The sequence below is a fragment of the Grampus griseus genome, assembly GCF_964374135.1.
Source record: "Grampus griseus genome assembly, chromosome: 9".
Lineage (NCBI taxonomy): Eukaryota > Metazoa > Chordata > Mammalia > Artiodactyla > Delphinidae > Grampus > Grampus griseus.
The window spans coordinates 55,592,193-55,618,396 of record NC_139003.1 but is presented as its reverse complement, the minus strand read 5'-3'; the positions used below and the strand labels follow the sequence as shown (position 1 = coordinate 55,618,396).

General features: G+C 35.0%; 1 protein-coding gene across 4 annotated transcripts in view; it reads right to left on the bottom strand.

Moving 5' to 3' along the window:
* Positions 1 to 26,204, bottom strand: part of ANKIB1 (ankyrin repeat and IBR domain containing 1) — a 158,868-nt gene that overhangs the window by 5,796 nt on the left and 126,868 nt on the right. For 3 of the 4 annotated variants that reach the window (XM_082662378.1, XM_082662381.1, XM_082662379.1), the window contains 9 exons: positions 21,653 to 21,741; positions 15,259 to 15,389; positions 9,857 to 9,991; positions 8,833 to 8,919; positions 8,677 to 8,743; positions 6,491 to 6,636; positions 4,954 to 5,132; positions 4,070 to 4,121; positions 197 to 311 (listed from right to left, as the gene is read on the bottom strand). In XM_082662378.1, coding sequence (XP_082518504.1) covers positions 197 to 311; positions 4,070 to 4,121; positions 4,954 to 5,132; positions 6,491 to 6,636; positions 8,677 to 8,743; positions 8,833 to 8,919; positions 9,857 to 9,991; positions 15,259 to 15,389; positions 21,653 to 21,741 — 1,001 coding nt within the window. The remainder of the gene's footprint in view (positions 1 to 196; positions 312 to 4,069; positions 4,122 to 4,953; positions 5,133 to 6,490; positions 6,637 to 8,676; positions 8,744 to 8,832; positions 8,920 to 9,856; positions 9,992 to 15,258; positions 15,390 to 21,652; positions 21,742 to 26,204) is intronic. The other variant, XM_082662380.1, reaches the window with a different exon arrangement.

The following is a 26,204-nucleotide window of genomic DNA, read 5'->3' as shown; positions in this document are numbered from 1 at the left end:
GACACAAAGGGAAGCCATTAACTGCACGGCGCATGTTCTTAATCGCCCTGGTTTTCTGTATCCTGTGACATTAGAAGCATCTGCATGTTGACTGTATATCTAAATTACAAACTGTTTCACAAATATTTAGATTAGCCACTTTTAACAATAAATGCAAGAGAACTAAGATTAAAACAAACCCAACTCAAGAACTCACCTAAAGTGCTTTCACTTGGCTCATCAGGGTCTGGAGGATTACTAAGCATACTGTGCACATCTCCTCGACGGCGTTGTTGTCTGTGCCTCCTCCGATACTGAAATTCAGCATATTCCTGCATAAACCAAAGGTTATAAAATACAGGAGAGCATGCAAATTTTTAAATGCAAATAAAACAAACAATACACTTTTTTTCTAGGAAAAAAATGTGTGATTTTATATACATATTATAAAATCACTTGGCTTTAGAAAAAGAAACTGCAGGTATTGCCATGCCAAGGAAACAGAAATGGTAAAATGGAAAAAGAAAAAATTTTAAATAGCCATTATAATTGTCTGGATAAATTGGGGATACTTGCAAGCTCCAATGCTAGATCATAACTGAGCCTTATTTCATATGCCTGGGTCTTGTTATCTAATATTATAAATAATACCAGAATGATTTTACTAATAAAAGTTAGGCCCTCTCTGGAGGTCTGGTTTTAAAAAAAATGACTGTGACATATGCAACAGAAAATAAAAGAAAAAGATAAAATAAAGAAAAGCACTAACAGTTAAGTGCTTGTTAGATTGTTGGATTCTGTATTCTTTGGGACTACTACATACCATACTCACATCAAAGAAGAATATGAGGTTACCTTTAAAATAAGATGTTACTTGGCTTCCTTCCTATATTAGTTAATATGTGGGGTTATCTACAACCCAGGCAGGGGGAAGTGTTTTCTCTTTAGCATACGGGAAGAACACAGATTTGGGCAGATGTCCCTGAGTTTATTTTATATTTGTGATAATAGTTTAAAGTGGGTTTGCTATCACCAGAGGCAGAACCTGGGCCTACCTGCTATTATCTGCATACAAATGCACTTTTCCAGATTTTAGAGACAGAAGAGACTAGAAGACAGGCCAGTGTGCACGACACCAGCATAAAAAGGCTAATTTTGAGAATCGTTATAGATTCTTTAAGTGATAAACACTAAAATATTCAGGTTTATGATTATCTGGTTACTCTAGAATATTCAATATGCTTATGTTGTGAAAGTAACTGGAATAAATGAAAATAAGTTTTAAAACCCCAGTAAAACTTTTACGTCATACAACTCTGGTTAAATTTATTCAAACTCCCTCATCTATGTAAGCAATTGGACCCTAATTAAAGAATGGAAGGCATTCTACCAGGTTAGAAGCAAATGAACGTAAGATACTACAAGTGCCCAGAGAGATTATTCAGGTTCTTTAAATTTACTGCTGAGCTGGGGTATCATTTCCTCTTTTCCTGGAGGCCCATGATCCAAAACTGGATGACTGTTCATGTGTCATCATGGTTCACTGGACCACTGAGGACTACCACGTTTCTCAGACAAAGATGGCAAGAAAACGTTATTTCAGTTAAGATTTATCTTTAGGGAGAATTTGTTTACTTTGTACACTTGGTGACGGTACTCTGAATTAAATAAACTATTTCTGACCATAGAATATACATATTTCCAATTGAAGAAAACTAAGTGGTTAAAAAAACCTGTAAAAGAAACGTTATATTTACAATTATTCTGATAAAAAAATCAAATGGCATTCTCTCACCATGCAACAGGCTTTAAAAAAATTGTTTTCATAAAATTAAACTTATCTGAAAATTTCCATGGATTCCTAAGATCTTCAAGTAAGCATATGAAAAGGCTTTAGTCGGGATACTCCAAAAGGTTTGAGAGTGTTAAGGCTATAGAGAAGAGTGAGAAGTTCTAGGATTTATAGGGAAAAAAGCTTCCAGTTTTTTTTTTTTTTATAAATAATAATAGCCACCATTTATTGAGCACCAATTTTGTTAGTGACTTAAACAGATGCTTTAATCCTTCCAGAACTTCCATGGGGTAGATATCACCATCCACATTTTAAAGATGAGAAATTAAGGAAGACACAGCCTAAATAGACCTTAAGTTATAGGGCTAGACCTCAAATTCTGGTGTCCCTTAGACTTTTCGATCATGCTGTTTCCTCTGGGCTCCACTGCCTTTAAAGTGGCACAAAACAAATACTGATGCTTGTCAATGACTCACTCAATTTAGTTTAAAAAGAATAAGATGTAATTAACTTTAATGAAAAATATAAATTCAACCTAAAAGTCTACTGAAGTTGGGCAACATTATTTTTTTCAGAATCCATATGAAGGCAAAAAGCTAATTTTTATAGATATAATTTTGGCAGATACTTGATAGTCACACACATGCAGAATTTTAAAGGTTCATACTGTGTGGTAATTCTTTACATCTGCAATAAGGTTTACATAAAAGCTTGGCATTCAATGTACCAAAGACTTTAAAGAACAGAAAACTGAAAGTGAATTAAATTATCCTTATAAAATTTATTAACTCGTAAAAAATAAATTTAAGAAAAATGTTATTTATAATTTCACAGTTTTCAACCCCAAGAGGACAAGAGCTCAATAATTTTATTTATAAGTATTCACATGTGAGGTAAAAAGCCTGCCTATATTTTTACAAAATGAAATGGTGTTAGTCATATTAGCAGACCCTCAATATTCAAGAGAAATATTTTGAAATTACTAAAGTTATTTTCAGAGCCAGAAGCCACAAGATGATGCATACATGTCCGTGAATATTCTGGTAAAGGTTTTATTTTTGCTAAATTGTGTTTCTACCTTGAAATACTGAAATCTTTGTATTCTTTTTTTTGATAACTGAAGCTTGTTTATTTCTCCTTTTAGGTGGAAGTTTTCCATACTATTCCCCAAAGCTGAAATTATACGATTACACAGAAATATTCAAGCATAGGGTCAGGTAAAGAAAAGGTTCAAAATTTGTTTTACAATAGAAATTTCATTAATATATTAAAATTTTTAAAAAAATTTAAGTGAATTTAAAATCTCTGTATCAGAGCTCTAAGTACAAACTCTTCCTCAAGTAAATCTTGTTTTGCATATATCTACCAATACAAAAGGCCACAAGGTGATTGCAAGTATCCTTAGCAGCTGAAAAGAGAAAGTATCTGATTTAAATAAACCACAGTCATTTATGGATAATAGTCAATTCCACTGTCTTTCAGTTGCAGATAACACATGGACTATAAATGATAAAGGTTTCATAGTTTGTCCTGCTGCCTTCCAAGAATTAAGTTAAAAGGTTATCATAATATAAGCATCAAATGGTATACTGTTATATAAAAAACAAGAAAGTAGAGAGAACTGCTAAAACCATTTAAAATCAGACTCAACAGTGACAGTGGCAATTTAAATCTCAGAAAATAGCAATGTGATTAAGATTTTCACTTTATCTTATTTCTATTTGCAGCAAATGTTATTTGCAGTATTAGTATTTTAAGATGGTATATCAACAACAACAACAATGAAAACAAGAAGAGTGTGAAAATCTTAAAGAGAAGCAGAGAGCAACTATCAAAGCATTCTTTCTGCATAAACACTAAGGTCAAGTTTCCACCTTAGTAACTGATTATAAATCAATGCTAACAGGTTGTTGCAATAACTTTAAAAAAAAGATTGTCTATTTAGATTTTTAATAAATTCGGATTGAAACAATATTACAACTAGAAATGCATTTCTAATAAATAAAATTAATATTTGTTAATTAAAGATATTTTCCAAAAATGTAAGCTATAAATTGGCCTTCTGACTATTCAGTAATTAAAAATAAGAGAGGGTATGCATTTAATAATGTGATGATAATCCAATGAATAGGTAAATGTAGACTCTGCTGAGGCATTATTATTATAAAAGAAAGAAAAAAACATTGCTTACAATCTCAGTAGGATATTTAGAATAGATGAGGGTGCAAATGCAAGCAGGATTGCACTAAGGAAAATTATAACTAACCAAACCAAACCAAACCCGCACAAAACAATTACCTCAGGTGATGCAAATCCTAAATATTCCCAATCCCATGTTCCACCAGCAAAGCTACAAAGAAATTAGACATACCATTTGATTTATTATCAGTACTACAAAGTACAAACAATCAGACCCTTGCCCTTTGAACATTACTTTTAATTCCTCTGCTTGGAACTTGCTTAACCAAAGATCAACTACTGAATATAATTAAAATGATTCTTTAATTTTTTCTTTCAAATTCGACATTGCTTTATGTTTGTATAAAATGGTGGAAAAATTAAAAACCACCATGCTATACCAGAGTATTTTACAATTGCTTCTATTTTTATTTTTAGGGGTTTATGTAAAAATAAAGGTCCAAGGAATTTCTAATGCTTATAATTAATATGAATAAGAAAATATGCTTCAATTTATAATGGCAGAAATAGTATAAGTGTCTGAAATAAAACAACCAAAACTCAACTGCTCTTTAATGGATGAATACGGATCACTTAAAAAACTTTACGAATATCAGATTTCTAATTTCTTTACAACTTCTTACCAAAAAATACAAATATGACCATAACAATTTGGCAAGGCTTCCAAATTCTACATTATAAGATGTTTTTGACTATCAAAATGATGCGTTAGAATACTTGTTGAATTATGAGTTCACTGAAGTGTGAAATTTACCTAGCCTAATTTAGTCTGAGAAACGATACAATGAAAAACAAAACAAAAAAATAGATATAGTACTGGGGGAAAAAAAACACCAAAAAGAAGTTAACATACTTTTATCAGCTATCCATATTTTAGGTATAAATAACTTTCAGGAATATGAACCCTAGTTGGAGAAAAAAATAAACCTGCTAGCATTTGTGGCTGGTGCTAGGATGAGTTCCATGGTGTGTATCCTTTTCACCTGCGTCTTGGAGCTTCTGGTGAGTCTGCAGGAGCAACTCCCCGAGCCACAGATGCCAGGAACTCTTGCCTCTTCTGCTGTACAAGGCATGCTGCCTTGATTATCTTGTGGCGGGGTGTGCGAAGGTAAGGCCTATTGACTTTTTGGGCAAGGTCTTCAGTGACCATCTCTAAGTCTGTCTATGTTAAGAAGAGGAAAAAAAAAATTATAGGTTGAGTGGGTTAGTCAATAGCAAATCCAGTGTCTGTCTGGTTAAATCTAACTCTTTTGAAATCAGAAATTAATCCAAATTTTATATAACTTCCAATTTAACATATGTTTCTACTTTGCACATTTTAGGAAAATAGCATTCATTCAATAGACATTTAGAGTAATGTAGTTGGTATGGATACAAAGAAGTAGTGAGTATAATATAGCAGCTGTATAAAAAAAATTTATAATTTGTCTGTGTGAAAAAGAACTAATAAATTTCAAGGCATTGTACATGTAAGTGCCTGACCACATGGTACAGACTATATGTAAATGCTGAAGGAGTGTGAAGCAAGGCAAAACCTTTGTGATTTGGGGTTAGGTCTGGAAGGCCTCATGGAGAAAATGAATATTCAGCATTGAAGGAAATGTAAGATATAAATTAGTAGAGGGGAGTTCAAAGGAATGACATAAAAACAGTAGCAAGAGGAGAAAGTTTGGTGACTTCAAAAAAAAAGAGGAATGTAAAATGAACCTGGTCAGCTACACTGATGTCAGTTTGCTGACATGTTTTGTTTTGTTTTTTCAAGTACTCTTAAGTTTTTCAGTTGTACTGTTAAAATGAACTGGCAAATAGCAACTTTCCTATCTAGTACGTAATGTGGTTTGTTTCGTTTTTGAAGATAAAATGCCTAATTACATAATCAGAATTAGGCCAGATTTCAACCTCAACCAGTTTAAAATAAAGAAATAAATGTGGGGGCTTCCTGGCGGCGCAGTGGTGGAGAATCCGCCTGCCAATGCAGGGGACATGGGTTCGAGCCCTGGTCCAGGAAGATCCCACATGCCGCGGAGCAGCTAAGCCCATGCACCACAACTACTGAGCCTGCGCTTTAGAGCCCGCGAGCCACACCTACTGAAGCCTGCGAGCCTAGACCCCAAGCTCTGCAACAAGAGAAGCCACCGCAGTGAGAAGCCCGCGCACCGGGACGAAGAGCAGCTTCCGCTCGAAGCAACTAGAAAAAGCCCACACACAGCAACGAAGACCCAACAGAGCCAAAAGTAAATACATAAAATAAAAGAAGAAAAAAGAAATAAATGTGGTAGGAAATGTTTACATAGCTCAGAACTCATTCAAATCTGCACAGTGACAAATTCAAACATAAAGAAAATTTCAGTTTATTATTGGTAACTTTTCCTTTATTTAAAAACCATTCTGAAAACAGAAACAAAATTGTTTATTAATTACACTCAAGTAAGATAAACCTTAGTTATAAAGTGGCTGAAAAAGGAGAAAATCTGTTTTTCATAGTAACTGCATTTAAATTTAATAAAAAAGACATCTTACTTGCATGAGTTCAAAAATTTCTTTCTTTGTGCTTTTAGGTTCTAAGAAAAATCCATATGGATAAGAACACTTGAGAATGCGTCGAGTTTTTAAGAGCACATGAACTGCATCTTCGATGAAAGTGGTATCTGGACAGCCTCCTTCAGCTATAAAGTAAACCAGGCACAGTGAAAAAATTTTTTTTGCAAATACACTATTATAAAATTAAACAACTAAGTTTTCTTAAAAGAAAGAAAAAAGAACAAGGATCCCTAAGAAGAAACTGTTTGAAGTAGCTATATGATAGTATTTATTTGAACTAGACTAAAAACCTACATAAAACACTCTTAGGTTTTGCATTTAGGTGACGTGTATGCATTTATAAATGGAGCACACCCTGCAATAGCCCAGGAGTACTGATGGCAGTCATGAAGGAATGCATACATTGATCCTGGATTCACCCTGTGAGTAAACAAATCTAGCTTTAGGTCAACTCAAAGGTTCCATGTTTTACTAAGTTTTTTAGGTTATCCCTAGCAGAATTCTACTCATTAAGAATTAGAACAAATGCCTTGCTAAGTTGCTTGCTAAAAAAAAAAAAAGCCTAATTATAAATTATGCTTCTGCAAAAACAACATTGTAAGGTAAAAGACACAACATTCTGGGGAACAACTGGGTAACTAATGCTAGTTAATAAATACTCCAGGCAGAGAAAGAGAGAAAGGGAGGAAGAGTGGTTTTATTTCTTCCTTTCCAAATCTTCTACCTTTTAATTCTTTTTTATGTCTTACTATGCTGTCTAGAACCTCCAGAAGGTTGAACAGAAGCAGTAATTTACATCTACAAATACTTATTGTATATTTAGTATGTTTTGGGCACTGTTCTAAGTATTAGAGATACGTCCGTGATGGAATAGACTGTAGAACCTGTGAGGACTTTTTCTTTCAATTTTTACTGTGGACAATAATACTTCAAGAGTTTGGTATTGGCTTGATATAGTTATGTCATTACTACAGTCTAAGAACTAGTAATTAACAAGGAGACTAAGCTGCTACTGATGCTTTTTGTCCCACTCTAATTTATTTAACTTATGGTTATTGTTTTAATTAGGAAGTTATCCTCATGAAAATGGTGTTAGTACTCATTACTTTTATAAAATGGAGCAAACACAAGGGTAATTGATTCCATTTTAGGCTTAAAACCTTTTATATATAAGCTGTGACTATTTAAAAAATGTGACTTTTTAGGGACTTCGCTGGTGGCACAGGGGTTAAGAATCTGCCTGCCAGTGCAGGGGACATGGGTTCGAGCCCTGGTGTGGGAAGATCCCACGTGCCGCAGAGCAACTAACCCTGGGCACCACAACTACTGAGCCTGTGCTCTAGAGCCTGCAAGCCACAACTACTGAAGACTGCGTGCCTAGAGCCCGTGCTCCGCAACAAGAGAAGCCACCGCAATGAGAAGCCTGCGCACTGCAACGAAGAGTAGCCCCTGCTCGCCACAACTAGAGAAAGCCCGCACGCAGCAACGAGGACCCAAAGCAGCCAAAAAAAAAAAAAAGTCACTTTTTAAAACAAACATGCCAGAACCTGTACTCTGTGTGGTCACTGAGATATTATATTTTAATTATGTAACTAGTATTCAATCCATTTTTAGGAATGTTCTTTTTGAACTTCCATTTTAGGAACCATAAGTAAGCCCTATCTCATGACTTTGCTTTTTGACTCCAATGTCCGCTATTTACCAGTGACATGATTTCTCCCAAAACTGTACTTGACTTCTATTCTATACTAGGCACTCTGCTAAATTTTCTCAAGAATCTTTGGGAATTCAGTTACATGACAATTTGATGGCTTGTGAATCTTGCTCCTTTGACTAGGTCAGGGATGCCTTTTTGGGCCCATTCACTTTTCCCAACATTGTAGAGCATCATCAGCAGTGGCACAGAGTAAGCAAACCCACAATGTGTGTTTATCTGCCAGCAGCAGAGCTTGCACTAAGAGGAGCAGGTGACGTAAGCAAGGTGGAAAATCTTACCAGAGGCCTCAAATGCTAAACTACACTCTGGGCTTCTGAAAACTCCAAACTGCCAAATGAGCAAATGGAGATAAGGTATTCTTTTAAGGGTCTTAAACTCCTACCAATGAAGTGACTTAAGCATGACAGCTATTTTATGTTAATTATCACACATATCACTTATAACTTACTTTCTTTGAGAGCTCTACTCAATTGCTCCATCTTTTCTTTGGCTGTTTTAAGAAGGCGTTGTTCTAACTAAAAGAATAGAAATAAATAAATATATCATTTTCTTTATTTATTCACAACAGTAGAGTTTAGCACATTTGAAATGATTTGGGACATACCTGATAGCTATGTTCATGATTTTTAAATCTTGTGTAGTAGTGCATAAATCTGTCAAGTTCCTGAAATCGTTTGTGTTTTTTCTCAGCCTAGGAAATGAAAGTCCACAAATGAGCTATTAAAATTGTTTTTTCTGATCACTTCAAAATTTTATTAGTAACATATAGTAGTGCATACAGATTTATCGATTATTTTGTTGAGAAAATAATAACCAATACATTTTAAACGCTTCCCAGAACAAAGTCTTGAATTTGTATTCTCTGTGACAAACCACTGAATCCGCAATTCCCAGAGTGTAAGGCAAATATGTCTTTCAAACCTTATGTTCATTAGATCTTCAATGTTTTATTATGTTGTTTATTGCTATGGACTGAAATGTGTCCCCCATCAATTCATATGTTGAAGGTGTAACCCCCAATGTGACTATATTTAGAGATAGGGCCTGTGAGATGATAAAGGTTGAACGAGGTGATTAGGGTGGAGATCTAATCCAATAGAGCTGGTGCCCTTATAAGAAGAGGAAGAGACAACAGAGATTGCTCTCTCTCCTTCCTGTGAGGACATAGCAAAAAGATAACTGTCTATAAGCCAGGAAGAGAGTCACTGCCAAAAACCGAATTGGTAGAAATCTTGATCTTGGACTTCCTAGTCTCAAGAACTATGAAAAATAAATTTTTCTTGTTTAGGCCACTCAGTCTATGGTATTTTGTTATGGCAGCCAAGCAGACTAAGATACTTATTATATACAATAACATAATATATTGTTGATATAATGTTAAAAATTTTTTTAAGTCATTTTAGAGACATGCTGGGATATACGTCTTGTCTAATCTTCACCAATATAAAAAAAGGAAAATTAAAAAAAAAGCTCAAGTTTATAGAGCTATTTTGTTTAAATTAAAGGCTACTCTAAAGTGTATTGAATTTAAATGCCTCATTACAGTAAAGATAGGAAAAGAAGAAATGAAAAACACTGCCACTGGTATTAAGTGGCTTAGAGATCTTGGCTTCTACAGTTCTCTTTACCTCCACAGTCATTTCCTTGGATTGTTCCTCTACATGCTGAATGACTTCATAGCGAGTACATCTGTAATAACCTCCTGTGGAAGAACTATGTTTTTTCCATTCTTCTAGGCAAATCCAGCAAAAGTCATACTTGCACTTCAAAAGAAAACATATATGCAAATATCGCCCCATGTTAATATGCAAATTATTTTCTAAATTCCTGTCAACCAATTTGTAGAGATTAAATAATCCTGCCTGTGTGACCAGGAACAAATCTTCTCAAAGACACACCCTCCTCTTTTTGAGGTTTTCTCTGGAGACCTTATGTGCGCTATGGAAAGATGTGGGGGTAGTTTAAAGTTATTGCTTATAAGGATAAATTAAAATCATAATATTATTAAGTAATCTCAAGAAAGCTTGAAAAGTATCAATGGGATATTCTTTCCAAATAATAAAACCAGATCCTGACAAATGTTTCATTTTTCAGGTGCATAGTAATCTTACCTTGGTCTATAAAGCTCCACCAGTGTATTTGAAAACTTCTGTTGACTTTGACAAACTGATTTTTAAACTGGGAATAAGTTAAAAAGGCCTCTAATCAGAACAGCTAACATAAAACCTATTTCTCATTTAAAAAAAAAAATTCTCTTTCTTAATTACCATAATTCGCAGACAATGCCAAAAAATATGAGTATTCCAGTATGAAAATATATCTTTTTCTCTCTTAAATGCTTATGGATTTTGAGTCAGAGAGATCTTTCCAATTTAAATCTATGTTTTCTCCTGGTACTTTTAGAGTTTGTTTAAAAAAATATTTAAATATTTGACCTGTTCAGAATTTATTTGGGTATTCAGTATGAATTAAACTTTATTTTTTTCCACATAGCTGCCCAGTTGTCTCAATACCATTTACTGAACAGTCCATGTTTCTCTACTGGTTGGAGATGCCTCCTTTACCATATACTGAATTCCCATTTATGTGTCTATTTTCTGGGCTTTCTTTCTATTGTGTTTCATTGATCTGTAGATTCATGTACCAGCACCATGCTGTCTTAATTACTGAGCCTTTATAGTATGGGTTACTGTTTGACAAGGCTAGTTCCTCCTCACTGTTCTTTTTCAGAGTTTTCTGGCTCGTCTTACTTTGTTTTTCCATGTGAACTTTTAATTAGCTTATCTAGATGCAGAAACAAAACCTGTTGGTATTTTTTGTTGGAATCTTTCTATCCAAGAACTTTGTTATCTTTCTATTTGTTTGTCATCTTCTGTGTCCTACAGATAGGGGTCTTAACATTTTCTTCATGTAAGTCTTATCCATTTCTTAAGTTTCTTTCTAGATAAATGAGGTTTTCTTTTTCAGTATATATTCTATCTGAATGTTACTGGCACACGTGAAGGCTATTACTCTCTGCATATTACTTTTGTACTCTGCTAGTTAATTGAATTTTTATTGTTTGCAATAGTTTTTCAGTTGATTCTTGTGGGCTTTCTAGATATACAATCATGCTGGCTGTAAAAAATGACAATTTTCCCACCTCATTTCTAATTTTTATATCCCCAATTTCTTTTCATTGTCAAATTATGTTGACTGGTATCTCCAGTCCAATGTTAATAATATTTGTGATGGGGAGTATCTTTATATTGTTCTCAATTTTAGTGAGAGTACCTCTAGTTTCCCCACTAAACATCATGCTAACTTTTGGACTAAGAGATTTATTTTTATCATGCTATTGCGATAAAAGGAAGAATCTACTATTCCTGTTTCTTTGTGTGTCTCATAAAGAATGGTTGTTGAGTTTTTGTCAAAGGCCTTTTTGGCATCTACAGAAAATTTACATGGTTTTTCTTCCTGTATCTACCACTAAAATGAGGTACAGTAATAGCTTTCTAAATATCAAACCATTCTTGTATTCCCGGAATAAACCCCACATGATTAATTAGTCTTTTTTTTTAAATTAAAAACATGTTTTTCATTGAAATATAATCGATATTCAATTATTCTTCTAATGCACTCTGCTAGATTACATTTGCTAATATCTGTATTTTCCCCTCCAATATCTTATTTAGGACTCATGCATTCTTCTTCATAAATAAGACAGATCTACAGTTTTAATTTTTATAATCTTGTCAAGTGCTGGTATCAAGGTTCTACTCAATTTATAATAATAATTTGAAAGTTTCCATTTTCTTTTTTTTCTTTTTGTCCTGGAAACAGTCTGAATCACATTGGAGTTACCTATTCTTTAAAGCTTTGATAAAACTCTATTGTGAAACTGTTAGGGCCTATTGCCTTTAAAGGAGAGATCACTGAAAAACTCTTTCTTCTACGGAGTGAGTTTGTTTGGATATTTCTTCTAGAGTTAGTTTCAATAAATTATATTTTCTTGGAAAATCAGTCCATTTCAAAACCAAGTTCAAATTTATCTGCAAGAGTTGAGCAAAGTTATCTCTTATTATTATTTTACTTTGCTTTGTTTATTGATTAGTCCCCTTTTTAAAATTTATTTATTTATTTATTTATTTATGGCTGCCTTGGGTCTTCGTTGCTGCACACGGGCTTTCTCTAGCTGCAGCCAGCGGAGGGCTACTCTTTGTTGCGGTGTGTGGGCTTCTCATTGTGGTGGCTTCTCTTGTTGTGGAGCATGGGCTCTAGGCGTGCGGGTTTCAGTAGTTGTGCCATGCGGGCTTCAGTAGTTGTGGCTCATGGGCTCTAGAACGCAGGCTCAGTAGTTGTGGCACATAGGCTTAGGTGCTCCGTGGCATGTGGGATCTTCCCGGACCAGGGACTGAACCCGTGTCCCCTGAATTGCCAGGTGGATTCTTTACCACTGCGCCACCAGGGAAGTCCCAGTTCCTTTATTTCTTATATTGTGTATTTGAACTCCCTCACCCCCACATTTTTCTTATTGCAAGCTTTGTGGTTTATCTTATTTATTTTCCTTCAGAAAACCACTTTTGGATTTATTTATTAGTTGTATTGTTTTTCAGTTTTTGATTCACTGATTTCTGATTAAAAAAAATTCTTCTTCCTTGTTTTCAAGTTTGTATTTATTGAGTCATATTCTTAATTCATTCCTTATTTTGTATCATTTTAAGTGAATAAGGCTATGCACATTTCTGAATTGCTTTAAATATAGCCCTCAGGTTCTGAAAAAGTAGTTATTTATAGAAATTCTTTAATTTCCATTTTATTTTTACTCACGAGTTGTTTGAGAGATTTTAAATTTCCAAATGAAAAGGCTTTTTGTAACTTTATTATTCATTTCTATTTTATTCCATTATGATCAGAGAATGTTGATTACACCACTCTATTTTCTGGATAATTATTTAGATTTTCTTTGATGATCAATGGTTAATTTTTTTGGTGAATGTTCCATGGGTACTTGAAAATATGGCACGAGTCCATCTTTTCAGGATACAGAGTCTGAATATATAGTAATCAGATATACCTTAGTCATTATGTCAAGTCTTATCTTCATTAATTTTTTCTCTACCTGGTATGTCACGAACAGAGAGCTGAATTAAAGTCTCTGTCCTCATTTAGCCCTTCACAAACATGTACTTACACAATAAATTGTGTACCTGTTTCAAGGTTCTGACAGTATGCAAGTTCTTTTGTTGCCTGCTAAAAGCAAACCTTGTGCCTGATTTGATCCAAGTACCCTTCAGTACAGCTCCATTGATCTCTCAAAATTAGTGGCAAAACTTTCTACAAACAGCAAAATTTTACATTCTATGATAAGAAAAAGAATATAGAACTTTAATAATTTTTTATTTTTTAGTTGCAGCATAGTTTTCCACAGAGCCAGATCAATAAATTACTATAAGTGATTTAAAATGTGTAAGGATGCAATATTTAAATAGCTTCCTGAAAATTATCTAAAGGGAAATGAATAAAGAGAGTTTTTAAAATAAATGAACTTATTTTTATAGGGCCAAACCTGTCATTCTTTTAAAATGTTTAACAATTTGATTCCAGAAAGTAAAAACTATCTACTGAGTAATAATCAATATTGAAGCATTAATAAAGGTATATTATGATTTAGTCATTGTGTTAGAAAACAGATTCAATTACATATTACCTGTTGTCCCACATTTTAAAAAACCTATAAAAGTATAAACACTTCCTAGATGTCTCCTTTTATGTCATGAGAATTACTCATCAGTTTCCTCTGTTCAATGCAAATACTTCAGATGGTTAAATAAGACTACATTTACATAGTATGTAAGTAAATGTTTCTTTTATATGCAAAAGAAGTTTAAGCAAAATCTGTTTAAGATAAATTACCTTACATCATTAGCCTGATTAATTCATGAAAATATTCATTCACTCAATACATATCTATCAACTACTTACTGCTGGTAGGTGCTATGACTGAAATAAAGGTAATGTTGGATCCCGCCCTTTTATTAGTAGCCCAACTGCTGATTTTTATGGTCAACATGTATTTTTTTTTTACACATCTATGTAGTCTATATCAGACTGTCCAAGAAAAAACTAATATGGATGTTGGAGATAGGACTGCATATAAATGAAATAATTTTGGCCTGATCAGCTAAACTAATAAGCAATTCTGAGCATTTTACTCAGAACACTACTAAGTTTTTCTTCTTAGGAAATCATTGCTGTCTCACTAAGACAATTCATTCATGTTAATTTATTATAATATAAAATCATCTGGTAACTGTCATTATTTTTGAAGTCATAATAATATTACAGTTAAGCAAAAATGTTCATAAATGTAGGCATGGATTAATAAAATATTATTAACTTAATTCCAGAATATTTGTTTTAAATATGGTAGTTTCTTTCTATGCAATCTAGGTCAGGAAGGTAGCCTTCTAACAGTAATTATTTATAATAATTTTTAGCCAAGTGACATTTTCATTTTCAATATAGTAATGAGTTACTTATTTAATTGATGATTTCATTAGCAAACCTAAAGTCTGCCCACTGTTTCGGGCACCTTTCTTATATAGACACAAGGATTTAAATTTGGACTTAGGGGGATTGCTTGGGGCCTGACTTGGACCTTGAGACTATGCTGTGTGCTCCAAAATCAGCTTTGCAAGAGATCTATGTAAGGTAGCACTCAATCATTTAACATTATTTATATATACACAAAACTCTCTCAGAATCCTCACTGGGGGAGTGGGTGACTGGGAGGGAAGGACTCAGGCATTTCTGATCTGGCCAAGTACCACTGAATCCTTACCTTTATTTTTAACATTCATCATGATTGTAAAATTCAGTAATATAAACCAACATTTATGTTATTTAACAAAGAATGTAGAATACAATCTTCTAGAATCCATCTGAAAGCCAATAAGATACCTATGCTTACAGCATTTCTTCTTTGGATTCACAATCAAATGAAGGTTCTAACTGCAAAGCATGTATTGTACAATCCTCTTTAACTTACCTTAGCACACTGCATGTGATTGCATCCCTCATTCTTCTGTATTGGAGACTTACAGTTAGCACAAGGCTTGGAGTTAGTTAACAACCAGAGACAGTTGGCAGCATCCTCATAAGCTTCACTAACTCCCACAACTTTGGGATATAAAGCACAAATACAGAAATAAATGATTTAGTGTACAACTCCAGATGGAAAAACACTCAAAGTTTTCTTTGCAGGTGGTCTCTCAATTTTAAATATATACTTATTTTCCTATTAGGGTCTATGGCAAAGTTTTTACCCATGATTATTTAAGACAAAATAAAAATGAATCCAATGACATGTCTGAAAGTAAATTCATCATTTCCCCCAAATCTGCTCCTTTCTCTATCTCCTGTCCTGTTAAACGATATGATCTTCTACCCAGAATAGATCCAGGAAGAGCATGATCTTGGACACCTTCCTCTTTCCCTCATCTACTGTGTCCCATTGATTCTATCTCTTCCTCTTTCATATCCATCTTCTCTCCATTCCCATTTCTTATTGCTTTAGCTAGGATCGTCCACACCTTCTTCCCAGACAATTAAAACACAGAAACCAACCTAGCTCCCAGATCCTTCTCCCCCCACCCTCACAACCCACACTATATTGCCTCTATAAAGTGATCTTTTAAAAATACAAATCTTTAAATCTTCTAATTGCTCCCCACTGACTACAAGATAAAATCAAACTGTTTTAGCAAAGAATACAAAGCCCTTCATGATTTGGCCACTAACTACTGGTAAGGTCCTCCCACCCTCTATCCCCACACTAACCTTATACTCTTCATCATCTTAAACTCTGTTTATTCTACTTTAATTTGAGATCTGCACTCTTAAAGAATGCCAGGGTTTTTAAAGACTCTAACTTTTACATTTTATGTTCTATAAATCTCCACCACCACCCATGCAGAGATTTAGGGGCTGGAGAGAGTGGTAGACACATAATTAAAAAATTATTTTTTCCTGCAAGAATGACAGTAATGAAGTTTGTTTTCTAACTTCAAGTACATAGGGAAGTTCTACCTTTTCTTTACTGAAAGAGATGTCTGAAAATCACTTTGAAATCCTTGAGAGTAGTCCATTCAGTTAAGACCCTCATTATATGCAGATATTCTAGGAAGGGTTGGGTAACAGGTTAGCCCTACTGTTGAAAGCAGGGGAGAAATCAGAAGTTTTGAAGTTTAAAAGAAAAAGTTACTCAACCCCCAGATTTAATGGAGAGGAAAGGCGACAAAGGTTTGGGCTGTCTGACCCCTGGGAACTGGCTCTGCATATGAACTGGAAGAGATGAGCACCAGCAACAGCCCTTTGATGGAGCCTAGCAGTGGAGGAGTGGAGGCAGGGGGTGTCTTGCTGCAAGGAACCCTGGGTGCCTACCGACTTAAGTTTGTGTCAACAACAGAACAGCAGCTACTGCTGGACTGTAAAGCACTGGTTTTCAATTCCACATAGCAGAGAGAAACAATAGCAGCAACGAACTGCTCAGACTGCACTCCATTTCTAAGGCCACTTGGTAGAAGATGGTTCGATTAGGGTGTGGTGCAGAGCATGCTCAGATAATTTGGTGGAGAACAGGAGTTTCAGAAGGAACATACTATACTTAATGGCTATGAAGGTCAGCTGTGAAGGTAATGCTGTTTACAAAGAGTACTGCTATAAAACCTAATCACTAAGTACAGTGTCTAATTTTTGTTTAAAGTAGTGGCCTTTCTCCTCCCTTTAGCATCAACATTATTTTTAGCTCAGAGTCTCCAACATATTCTTATGACCTTTATTGTCCATTGTTATAATAAATAAAGCACAAAGCCATTAAAACAAAGCAGCTGTGTGGCCTGCAACATTAACAGTTTTATTCTCCTACCCTTGGAGAGAATGCTAGTTTCTGACTGCATTCTAGAGGATTATATGAAGTAAATCATGCTCAGAAAATAACCAACTATTAGTACAACAAAAACTTGAACGGGAAGAAATGCCTTTACTACCTGTGCTCTGAACATGCTCATTTCATACATCTGCCCTTTGTACATACTTTTCTCAATACCTGCAATACCCAAACTCCCTTCAATCTACCTGGTGAGTCTTCTCCATCCCTACTGACTTCCAAACTCTTCACTTCAGATGCATGTCTAATATAGCTTGATCTTCTTTCCTTAATAATCTAGTGTGCTTTTAGGTCTCTTTGTAAGAAAAATTAACTTCATTTAATCACGTATTACAGTATAAAAATCTCAGATCTATTAGTAGAATCAACATGTGCTCAAGTGAAAACAAAGTTGCTTTTAAAGACTGAATTCTTAAAAGACTATTGAATTTCATTCAATAACCATTACTGAGTATGTACTATGAAAAAAACTGGTCTTAAATTTTTATAAATTAACTATCATTTCACAGAAAATATAATCATTCCTGCTTCTTGCTCTGATAAGCTGCAATACAGGCAGTTTCAGTACTGAAAAACAGTATTTCAATCTTTATATGGAATTAATTCTTTCAACTGAGCTCAGTATATTTTCTAATATTTTTCTGATCAATTAGATTTTGTCACTCCTTTTAAGTCTCATAACTCAAAGACTTTGGAAAACTAGGGATAAGGGAGAAAACGATCTCATGAATCTACAAGTTCGGTTGAAAATTCTTATGCCAAAGATATGTGACCATGACCCAAATTAATATGTGAACCCAATACAGCATTAAATCATACTTTTCTTTTTTGGAGTATTATTTTTGTATATTTAACAGTGATGTTCTACTTAAGTATTACAGTGGCCTATTATTGTTTGCTTTAAGCCTTACCCTAAATTTCATAAACTTAAAAGTGGCCATTAATAGTCTACTGGTTACCACCAAGTTTCACTGTGGTGATTACACATCAATACAGTGAGACAACTTTTTCTCAGCAATGGGGAATTTTCTCTGCAGTCTTGGCTTTGGCTCCCTTTGCAGTGGACCACTTGCGGGTGTCCTGTGTCTCTTGCCTCCTATCCAATTTTCTAAAGTTCCTCCATCTTTCTGAATTAAAATCCTGTTTGGGACTCTTTGAGGACTATCTTCAGTTTTTACTTGAGGTCTCCCTATCTCTGGCCACCAGAGGTAACCACGTATACACTGTGTTCGTATACACTGTGAACGTATACACTAGGTCTTCTATTTCTCTTCTCTCTTCATTATCAGGATCATTATCTTATGCAAGGACAATCTGTCAGAGTCCCTCCAAAAATCTGTACTGACTAGCCAGGTCATTCTCCTTCTTCTTCTCTAATAAGACTTATTTGTGAATATGGAATGATTGATCCAATTTTACATTGGCAAGGGATAACTAAAAATAGTCACCCATTTCAAAATACTTGCTTTATATCTCAAATCACATACTTCTGGCCATTTTCTCCTCAAGAATTAAATACTATACTGTACTAATTACTTCTTGTGGTGCATTAACTCTTTTAGGCAACTGGTAAGTACACTAGATTAATAACTTAATAAAATGAAAAGTTATCTTCTTACTTCTCCTGTAAACACCTTTCCTCTCCCATCTGTATTGGCTGTCTTGTTCAAGCCCTTATGTTCTCTCACCTGGACATGTTGAAGTTGTCTCAGAAACAGCTTTCTTACCTAGTATCTCAATAGCCCCTAATTCATCATCCACACTTCCACCTGAATGATTTTTCTAAGCAAACATCTTCAGTTATCACTTTCCTACTCAAAACTCCTTTTTGGTATCTCGGGGTAAAGTCAGACCTCCCAGCATTACATATAACCCCCACCCCTGCACATGCAGTCTCATCTCTCACTGCACCTTTGCACTGGTTGAACTGAATTATTTGCAGTCCTTGCATACGCCATGCTATTTCACAGCCTTACTTTACCATGAGCCTAGAATGCCCTTCCTATTCTGGTCTGTGTGAAGAACATCTATCAGTTTTCAATACACGGCTTATGTATCAATTATTTTATAAAGCTTTCCTTACCTCTTTCCTAGATGATCTCCTAACTAATCTGCTCCTTTGTCCCTCCCCTCCCTCACAATGTATCACAGGTATACTGTTCTCTCACACCACCTTTATACTTATTTTTCTGAGTTTTGTACATACCTGTCTCCAACTCTAAAATGTAAATTTCAAGAGCATAGAGGGCATCTTATTTCTGTACTCTAACATAAAACAGCACTAAATAAATGCTAAACACATAATGAAGATACTATTTAAAAGCAACAAGTTACTCCTAAGTTTTCTCAGCATTTTTTCTGAGCTGGAGACAAGCACTTCTAAAAGCCACTGGACATCTCCACACATATGTCCTGTAGGTACCTCAGGTGCAAAATGCCCACAACAAAATTCATTATTTTCCCCTGAAAATTACTCCTTTACCTGAATTTCCTAATTTCACCAATGACATCATGATCTACCCTGTGACCCAAACTAAAAATTCACCTTCCTACTTCTGACCTAACTCTCCTTTAGTCTACCCTTCCTAGTTATCAGTTATCTTGATAAAAGTATCTTTAACAATGCCACTTCCCTATCCAAAAAATGCATTCTATGGCTTATTCTGTTAATAGGAAAAATTCAGACAATTTGGCAAGAACCCTCACAATCTGGCAACACCTACCTTTCCAGCCTCATCTCTCACAAATGTCTCCCCTGGACCATAATTTTAAACTCCACAGAATGTATAAAGAAATGCAGGTAGGTGGGCAATAGCAAGCCATCTCTAATAGAAATATAGATGTTTCTAGGTGTCAGAAGCAGGAGAAGAAAACAAAATCCAGTCGTCTTGTCATGTTTAAAGGTGTTGCAGGGTAATGGTATTAATCTCTTTATGGAACTCACACACATAGACATACTCATACACAGATAGGGCTAATGGGTGGGTATCCAGAGAGCAATGGCAAGCTCTATCTGGTATTCAAGAGAGAGATACAATGAACCTGGGGAACAAAAACAATCTATACAAATCTTTTTGATTTGGGAAGCAGGTACTCAAAAAATATTTGTTGACTGAATGATGAACGTTCAGGATAGAAATGATTAATCAGCCCTCACTAAAAAATATCCTAAAATTATCCACTTCCCTTTGCTCCCATTTAAAGGACATGAGCCTTCTCATCATGTGAAAGGGATCGTCCTCATTGTCAATGAATAAACTGGTATTCTGGTTTACCTAAGTAGTGTCTTTTCCATGGATCTGAATAACCCCGAGTCAGTGCACAAAATCGATCTTGTGAATATAAACTGCTGAGAATAATCTCTCGGGCAATGGTATATTGCCCAATATAATACAAGCCTTTAGGGACTCATGGCTGCCAGCCAGTCTCTCCCAGTGTCACTTCAGCTGCTGACATTACCTACCACATCTCTGCTTCTGTGGATATGCTGAAACCCAACTCATATCTTGCTGCTGTCAGGAAGATTCCTTAACATTCTCTGTCCCCAATGTGAGTTAGTTGTTTCTGTTTTTGTATTCTCATCTTTATCCAACTGTGTTAGTTAACATATGATACTGTAATTATCTGACTGCTTCCCTTCTAGCCTCTGTACTCTTTGAAGGCTGGCATCATCTTTATTATGTGCTTTGCTCATAATAAGTGTAGACGAAGTGTGTGAATTCTTAATCCTCATCTGCAATACTTCAAACTAACACTATTCTTTACAATGTTAAAAACCACCAAATTAGTTATCATTTATATTAATTTTATGACAGTTGTCATAAAATATTTACTTCAGGAGGTGAGAAATTATGGCAAAGCAGATATATTTACTTGTCAAACATGGGAACTGCTATTAGGAAGGCTAATTCAAACCCATTCTGTTTCCCCTGTGTCACTCAATCCAATCTGTTAGCTTCCTATCTGTACAATGGGACAACCAGCATCAATCTCATAGCATTTGTGTGAGGATTAACAGAAGTAATACATTTATAGACATCTCAGTAAAAATTAGTTATAGACATGGCATTTAATGTAAGTAAATCTACAGAACCACATGAGCAAGAAATTAACTTGCCTTATCCTCCACTGTAAGTTTCCAAGGAAATAAGAAGCTTCCTCTCAGTACAGATCATACATTTCTTCTCATGAAGTACAGAAAAGCTAGTTAGCCCACCCCAGGATAAAAGGGAAGGACTATAGGAGCAGAACTTAAATGTGACCCTTGTTTACCCTGGAGTCCTAATAAGTCCATTAGAAACAGGGAACCTGTCTATGCTTTCCCCCCCTGGGATCTCCAAAAGGATGTTGGTTAGAGGGGTTAAAAAGGCGGGCTCTCGCATTAACAAACTTGAAAACTTAAAACTTCATTTTTAAATGAAGACTCTAAGAAATAAAACCATGTTATCTTTTGAATGCTATTATAAAATATGTAGCTATCTAAAATTCCTCTTACGTTCTTCTGGTTTCATTTCAGTTATTTTTTGTAGCCAATTTTTCCATGTTTGGCAGTCACAAGGCTCATGGGCTTCACCAAGGCACTCCCTAAAGAGGAAAACGTGGAAAAGGCAATTTAAAAGTATCCTTCATCAACATCAAGGTAAAAGCACAGGTGGGAAGTACTGTTCCAAATGTAAAGTTGAGAACACTGAGGCACAGTGACTACTGAGAGATGAAGCATTTCAATAGAGGAACTGGAAGCATGATTCTAAAGCTCAATACCACTAGGACAGATTTTCTTTCATCAGTACATTTATTCACACATTTTAAAAAGTTCCAAATAGATTACCTAATATTTATAATTTAGCCTCTCATGCCTTAAGAGCTGTAAAGTATTTTTTATCAATTGGGTTCTGTCTCACTAATAGTTTAAATTCTTGCAATTCAATGGGTGTTCCCCTGCCCAGCAGCATTGCCATTACTCAGGAGCTTGTTAAACATGCAGAAGAGCAGGCCCCATGAGACCTACTGATTAGAATCTGCATTTTATCAAAATCACCATATGACCCTTCTGCATTTTAAAGTTTGGGAAGTACTATTTTACATCACATTCTTGTCATTACTTTTACCTCTGAATCCCCAAGTAACAGCAAGGGCAATCTAACTTACTTTCAAGTTTGATAAATTCCAATTTTCTGTCTTACTGGAATTTGGCAAATTTTTATTTAAATAATTAAAACTGTAGCAATTTATTATTTGTAACTTAATTATACATTCTTTCTATAGGTATATAAAAGTCAAACATTAAGGACTTCCCTGGGGGTCCACTGGCTAAGACTCTGTGCTCCCAATGCAGGGGGCCCAGGTTTGATCCCTGGTCAGGGAACTAGATCCCACATGCCACAGCTAAAAGATCCCTCATGCCGCAACTACAGATCCCGCATGCTGCAACTAAGACGCAGCACAGCCAAATAAATAAATAATAAATAAAATTTAAAAAGTCAAACAAAAATGACTTAGAGCCTTTACGAATTATTTAATTTAATATGACATTATATTCTGTAGCACAAAGCTCATCATTCTAGTTAATAACAAAACGTCATTTTGGGCAAAGAAAAACCCAATCTATGGGTGCCATCATCATCACCAGTCTCATTTTAAACAAAGAGCTTTTCTTTTTCTTAATTTTTTTTTTTTTCTTGGCCAAGAGGCATGTAGGATCTTAGTTCCCTGACCAGGGATGGAACCTGCGCCCCCTACAGTGGAAGCACAGTGTGTTTTTTTTTTTTTTACATCTTTATTGGAGTATAATTGCTTTGCAATGGTGTGTTAGTTTCCGCTTTAGAACAAAGTGAATCAGTTATACATATACGTATGTTCCCATATCTCTTCCCTCTTGCGTCTCCCTCCCTGCTACCCTCCCTACCCCACCCCTCTAGGTGGTCACAAAGCACCGAGCTGATCTCCCTGTGCTATGCGGCTGCTTCCCACTAGCTATCTAGTTTACGTTTGGTAGTGTATATATGTCCATGCCACTCTCTCGCTTTGTCACAGCTTACCCTTCCCCCTCCCCATATCCTCAAGTCCATTCTCTAGTAGGTCTGTGTCTTTATTCCTGTCTTATCCCTAAGTTCTTCATGACATTTTTTTCCTTAAATTCCATATATATGTGTTAGCATACGGTATTTGTCTTTCTCTTTCTGACTTACTTCACTCTGTTTGACAGACTCTAGGTCCATCCACCTCATTACAAATAGCTCAATTTCGTTTCTTTTTATGGCTGAGTAATATTCCATTGTATATATGTGCCACATCTTCTTTATCCATTCATCCGATGATGGACACTTAGCACAGCGTTTTAACCAATGGACTGCCAGGGAAGTCCCTAAACAAAGATCTTGTTTACAAAGTTTAAGTTAAGAAGACATGCCAACTGACAGGTAGAGTCTTAACTAACTATGAGGTAACATTTCACTATATTAAGAATGTATCAATTCTACTTCATACCCATTAGGATGGCTACTATTTTTGAAAAATAACAGAAAATAACAAGTGCTGGGAAGGATGTGGAAAAACTGGAACCCTTGAGCACGGCTGGTAGGAATGTAAAATGATACAGCTGTTATGAAAAACATTTTGGTAGTTCCTCAAATAGTTTCAACAGAACTGAAAACAAGGACTCAAACTTTTACACCAATGCTCATAACAGTATTCACAACAGCCAAAAGATGGCAACAACTCAACTGTTCACTGACATATGAATGGATAAACAAAATGTGCTATATACACTCAATGGAATATTAGCCATAAAAAGGAATGAACTTCTGATACATGCTATAACATGTAATGAATTTTGAAGACATTATGCTAAGTGAGATAAGCCAGACACCAAAGGACAAATATTGTATGACTCCACTTATATTAAATATCTAGAATAGGGAAATTCATAGAGACAAAGTAGAATAATGATTACCAGGAGCTGGGGTCGGGGAGGGAGGATGGGGAGCTATTGCTTAAATAGTTGTGGAGTTTTTATTTGGGATGATAAAAATGTTCTAAAATGGATAGGGGTGATGGTTGCACAACACTGTTAATGTACTTAATGCCATTGAATTGTATACCTAAAAAATCACTAAATACCTGGAAAGAATAACTTAATTTTCTTAAATTTCTGACTTATTACCAAATCTGGCATTTGGGAAACCTTTTCCATAACTGTGGTTTTATACAGCTCCTTAGTAACTTAGTGATAATTTAATAGACATTAATAAAATATTGCATTGATTAAAAGTAGAAGTAGATAGTATCTACAAAGTAGATCTTTCAAAGCAGATCTTTGAAAACTAACACATCAGAGAAAATAAGCCTGAACTTCTCCAAAGTACAGTACATTGATGACAATGCTATCAGATGTAATAGGTGACTGATAATCTGGATTATGCCATGTGTAGGAAGACAGAGTATTCTGACAGAAATAATGAAGATACTGGAATGTTCTACAGATACTGGAAAACTAATTTCCTGAAGAAAGCTTTAACCAAGACACCAATGACTGGTAGCAAATACTCTGACAGACAAACTGTAATTACACAGGATAGTGGGAAAAAGCATTCTAGGTTCAGTTATTAAGGGCACAGAACTTGTTGGTGAACAAGTTATAATAGAAGGGGTTATCCTGTGGTGGGAAGGAAAATGCCTACTCCTACCTTCCCTCCCAACAATGAATATATTCAGTTATATCCAAGCAGACATCTCTTGGGGATAGCTCTCAACTGATTCTGTCACACGTAGTTCTTAAAAAGAAGAAACTGTTATTGGCATTTCTTGTGGTTTTTGCAATCATTTTTAGAAAATATTTTTGAACTTTGGGGGGAAAGAAAGAAGAAAACCCTGAATCACATGCTTTTATTTTATAAAGATCTCTCTTGCAAAGCTTCTTTTTGCATGAAGCAGACTTTCTTTCTCTTTGAAACACTAGATAAGTAAGGGCAGCAGAATTCTACTTAGAATTTCCTTTTTTTCTTAGAATTTCTGACTATAGGCAAAGCTTTTATACTATATGAATACAAGTAGGAAGCTATGTAAAAACAAAAATTGCAAATTAATGCTTAGAGAGGTGAAGCAATGTAAAAATCCTAGAATATACATATATCATACACCTACATATATCAATCCTATAGCTTAATGAATTTCAAAAATGAAAGGTAATAAAGTTAAGTTCTGAATTGCTATGTCAGAAAATGATGATACTATTTGCTAAGTTATCTACCACCCTTATAATAGGAGAAGGAGTAAATAATTACCAAATGTGATCTTAAATCCATGTGGTCATCCACAGATCCCTTAAACTGGGATAAAATTCCAAGTAGGGCCTGTGATCTTGGCATATAGTTTCCAATGGATACTGAGTATAACCAGCCTGATATTTTGCGGTGTGAGAAAGAGTAGCTGACATATTTTCTCCAAACACTAGACTAGAAAGGTACAGTTTATAGCATCATATATGTTTATTGGCATATATAGCTTTTAGAATCTAATCTACCTTGGTAGGTTTTTCCATTAGTTTCCGTATTTTCAGTCAAACCAAACTTACTACTTGCAGCATACAAAGAGAGGTGGGGAAGACTACAAGAAAGTAAAAGCTAATCTACAGTGAAAACTAATAAAAGCTAGGCCACAGAAACCACAGAGTTTAAGAAGACAATGCCAATCACAGATTTTTCTTTTCCTTTCAAAATTTTATTATCCTCAGATGTTAGCAAATGTTATCATCTTCTTAATCTTCTATACATTTTACTAATCTATGTTTTCCATTTTTGTAGCCTCTCCACCAATCCTCTTAATCAGCTTTTTTCATCCAGGGGTGCTTACCTGAACCAGAGGGCTCAGAAAATGATTTTCTGAAGGATAGTACATAATTAGTACTATTCTAGATGGGGTACTTTAGGGCACTAGAGCTTAAGTTTCTCAAGAAACTAACTTCAAAGAAGAAGCTCCTTTATTTTCTTCTTTTAATATTCTTATTAATAAAGTAGATTCATATTAATCTAAGGACAATTTATATGCAA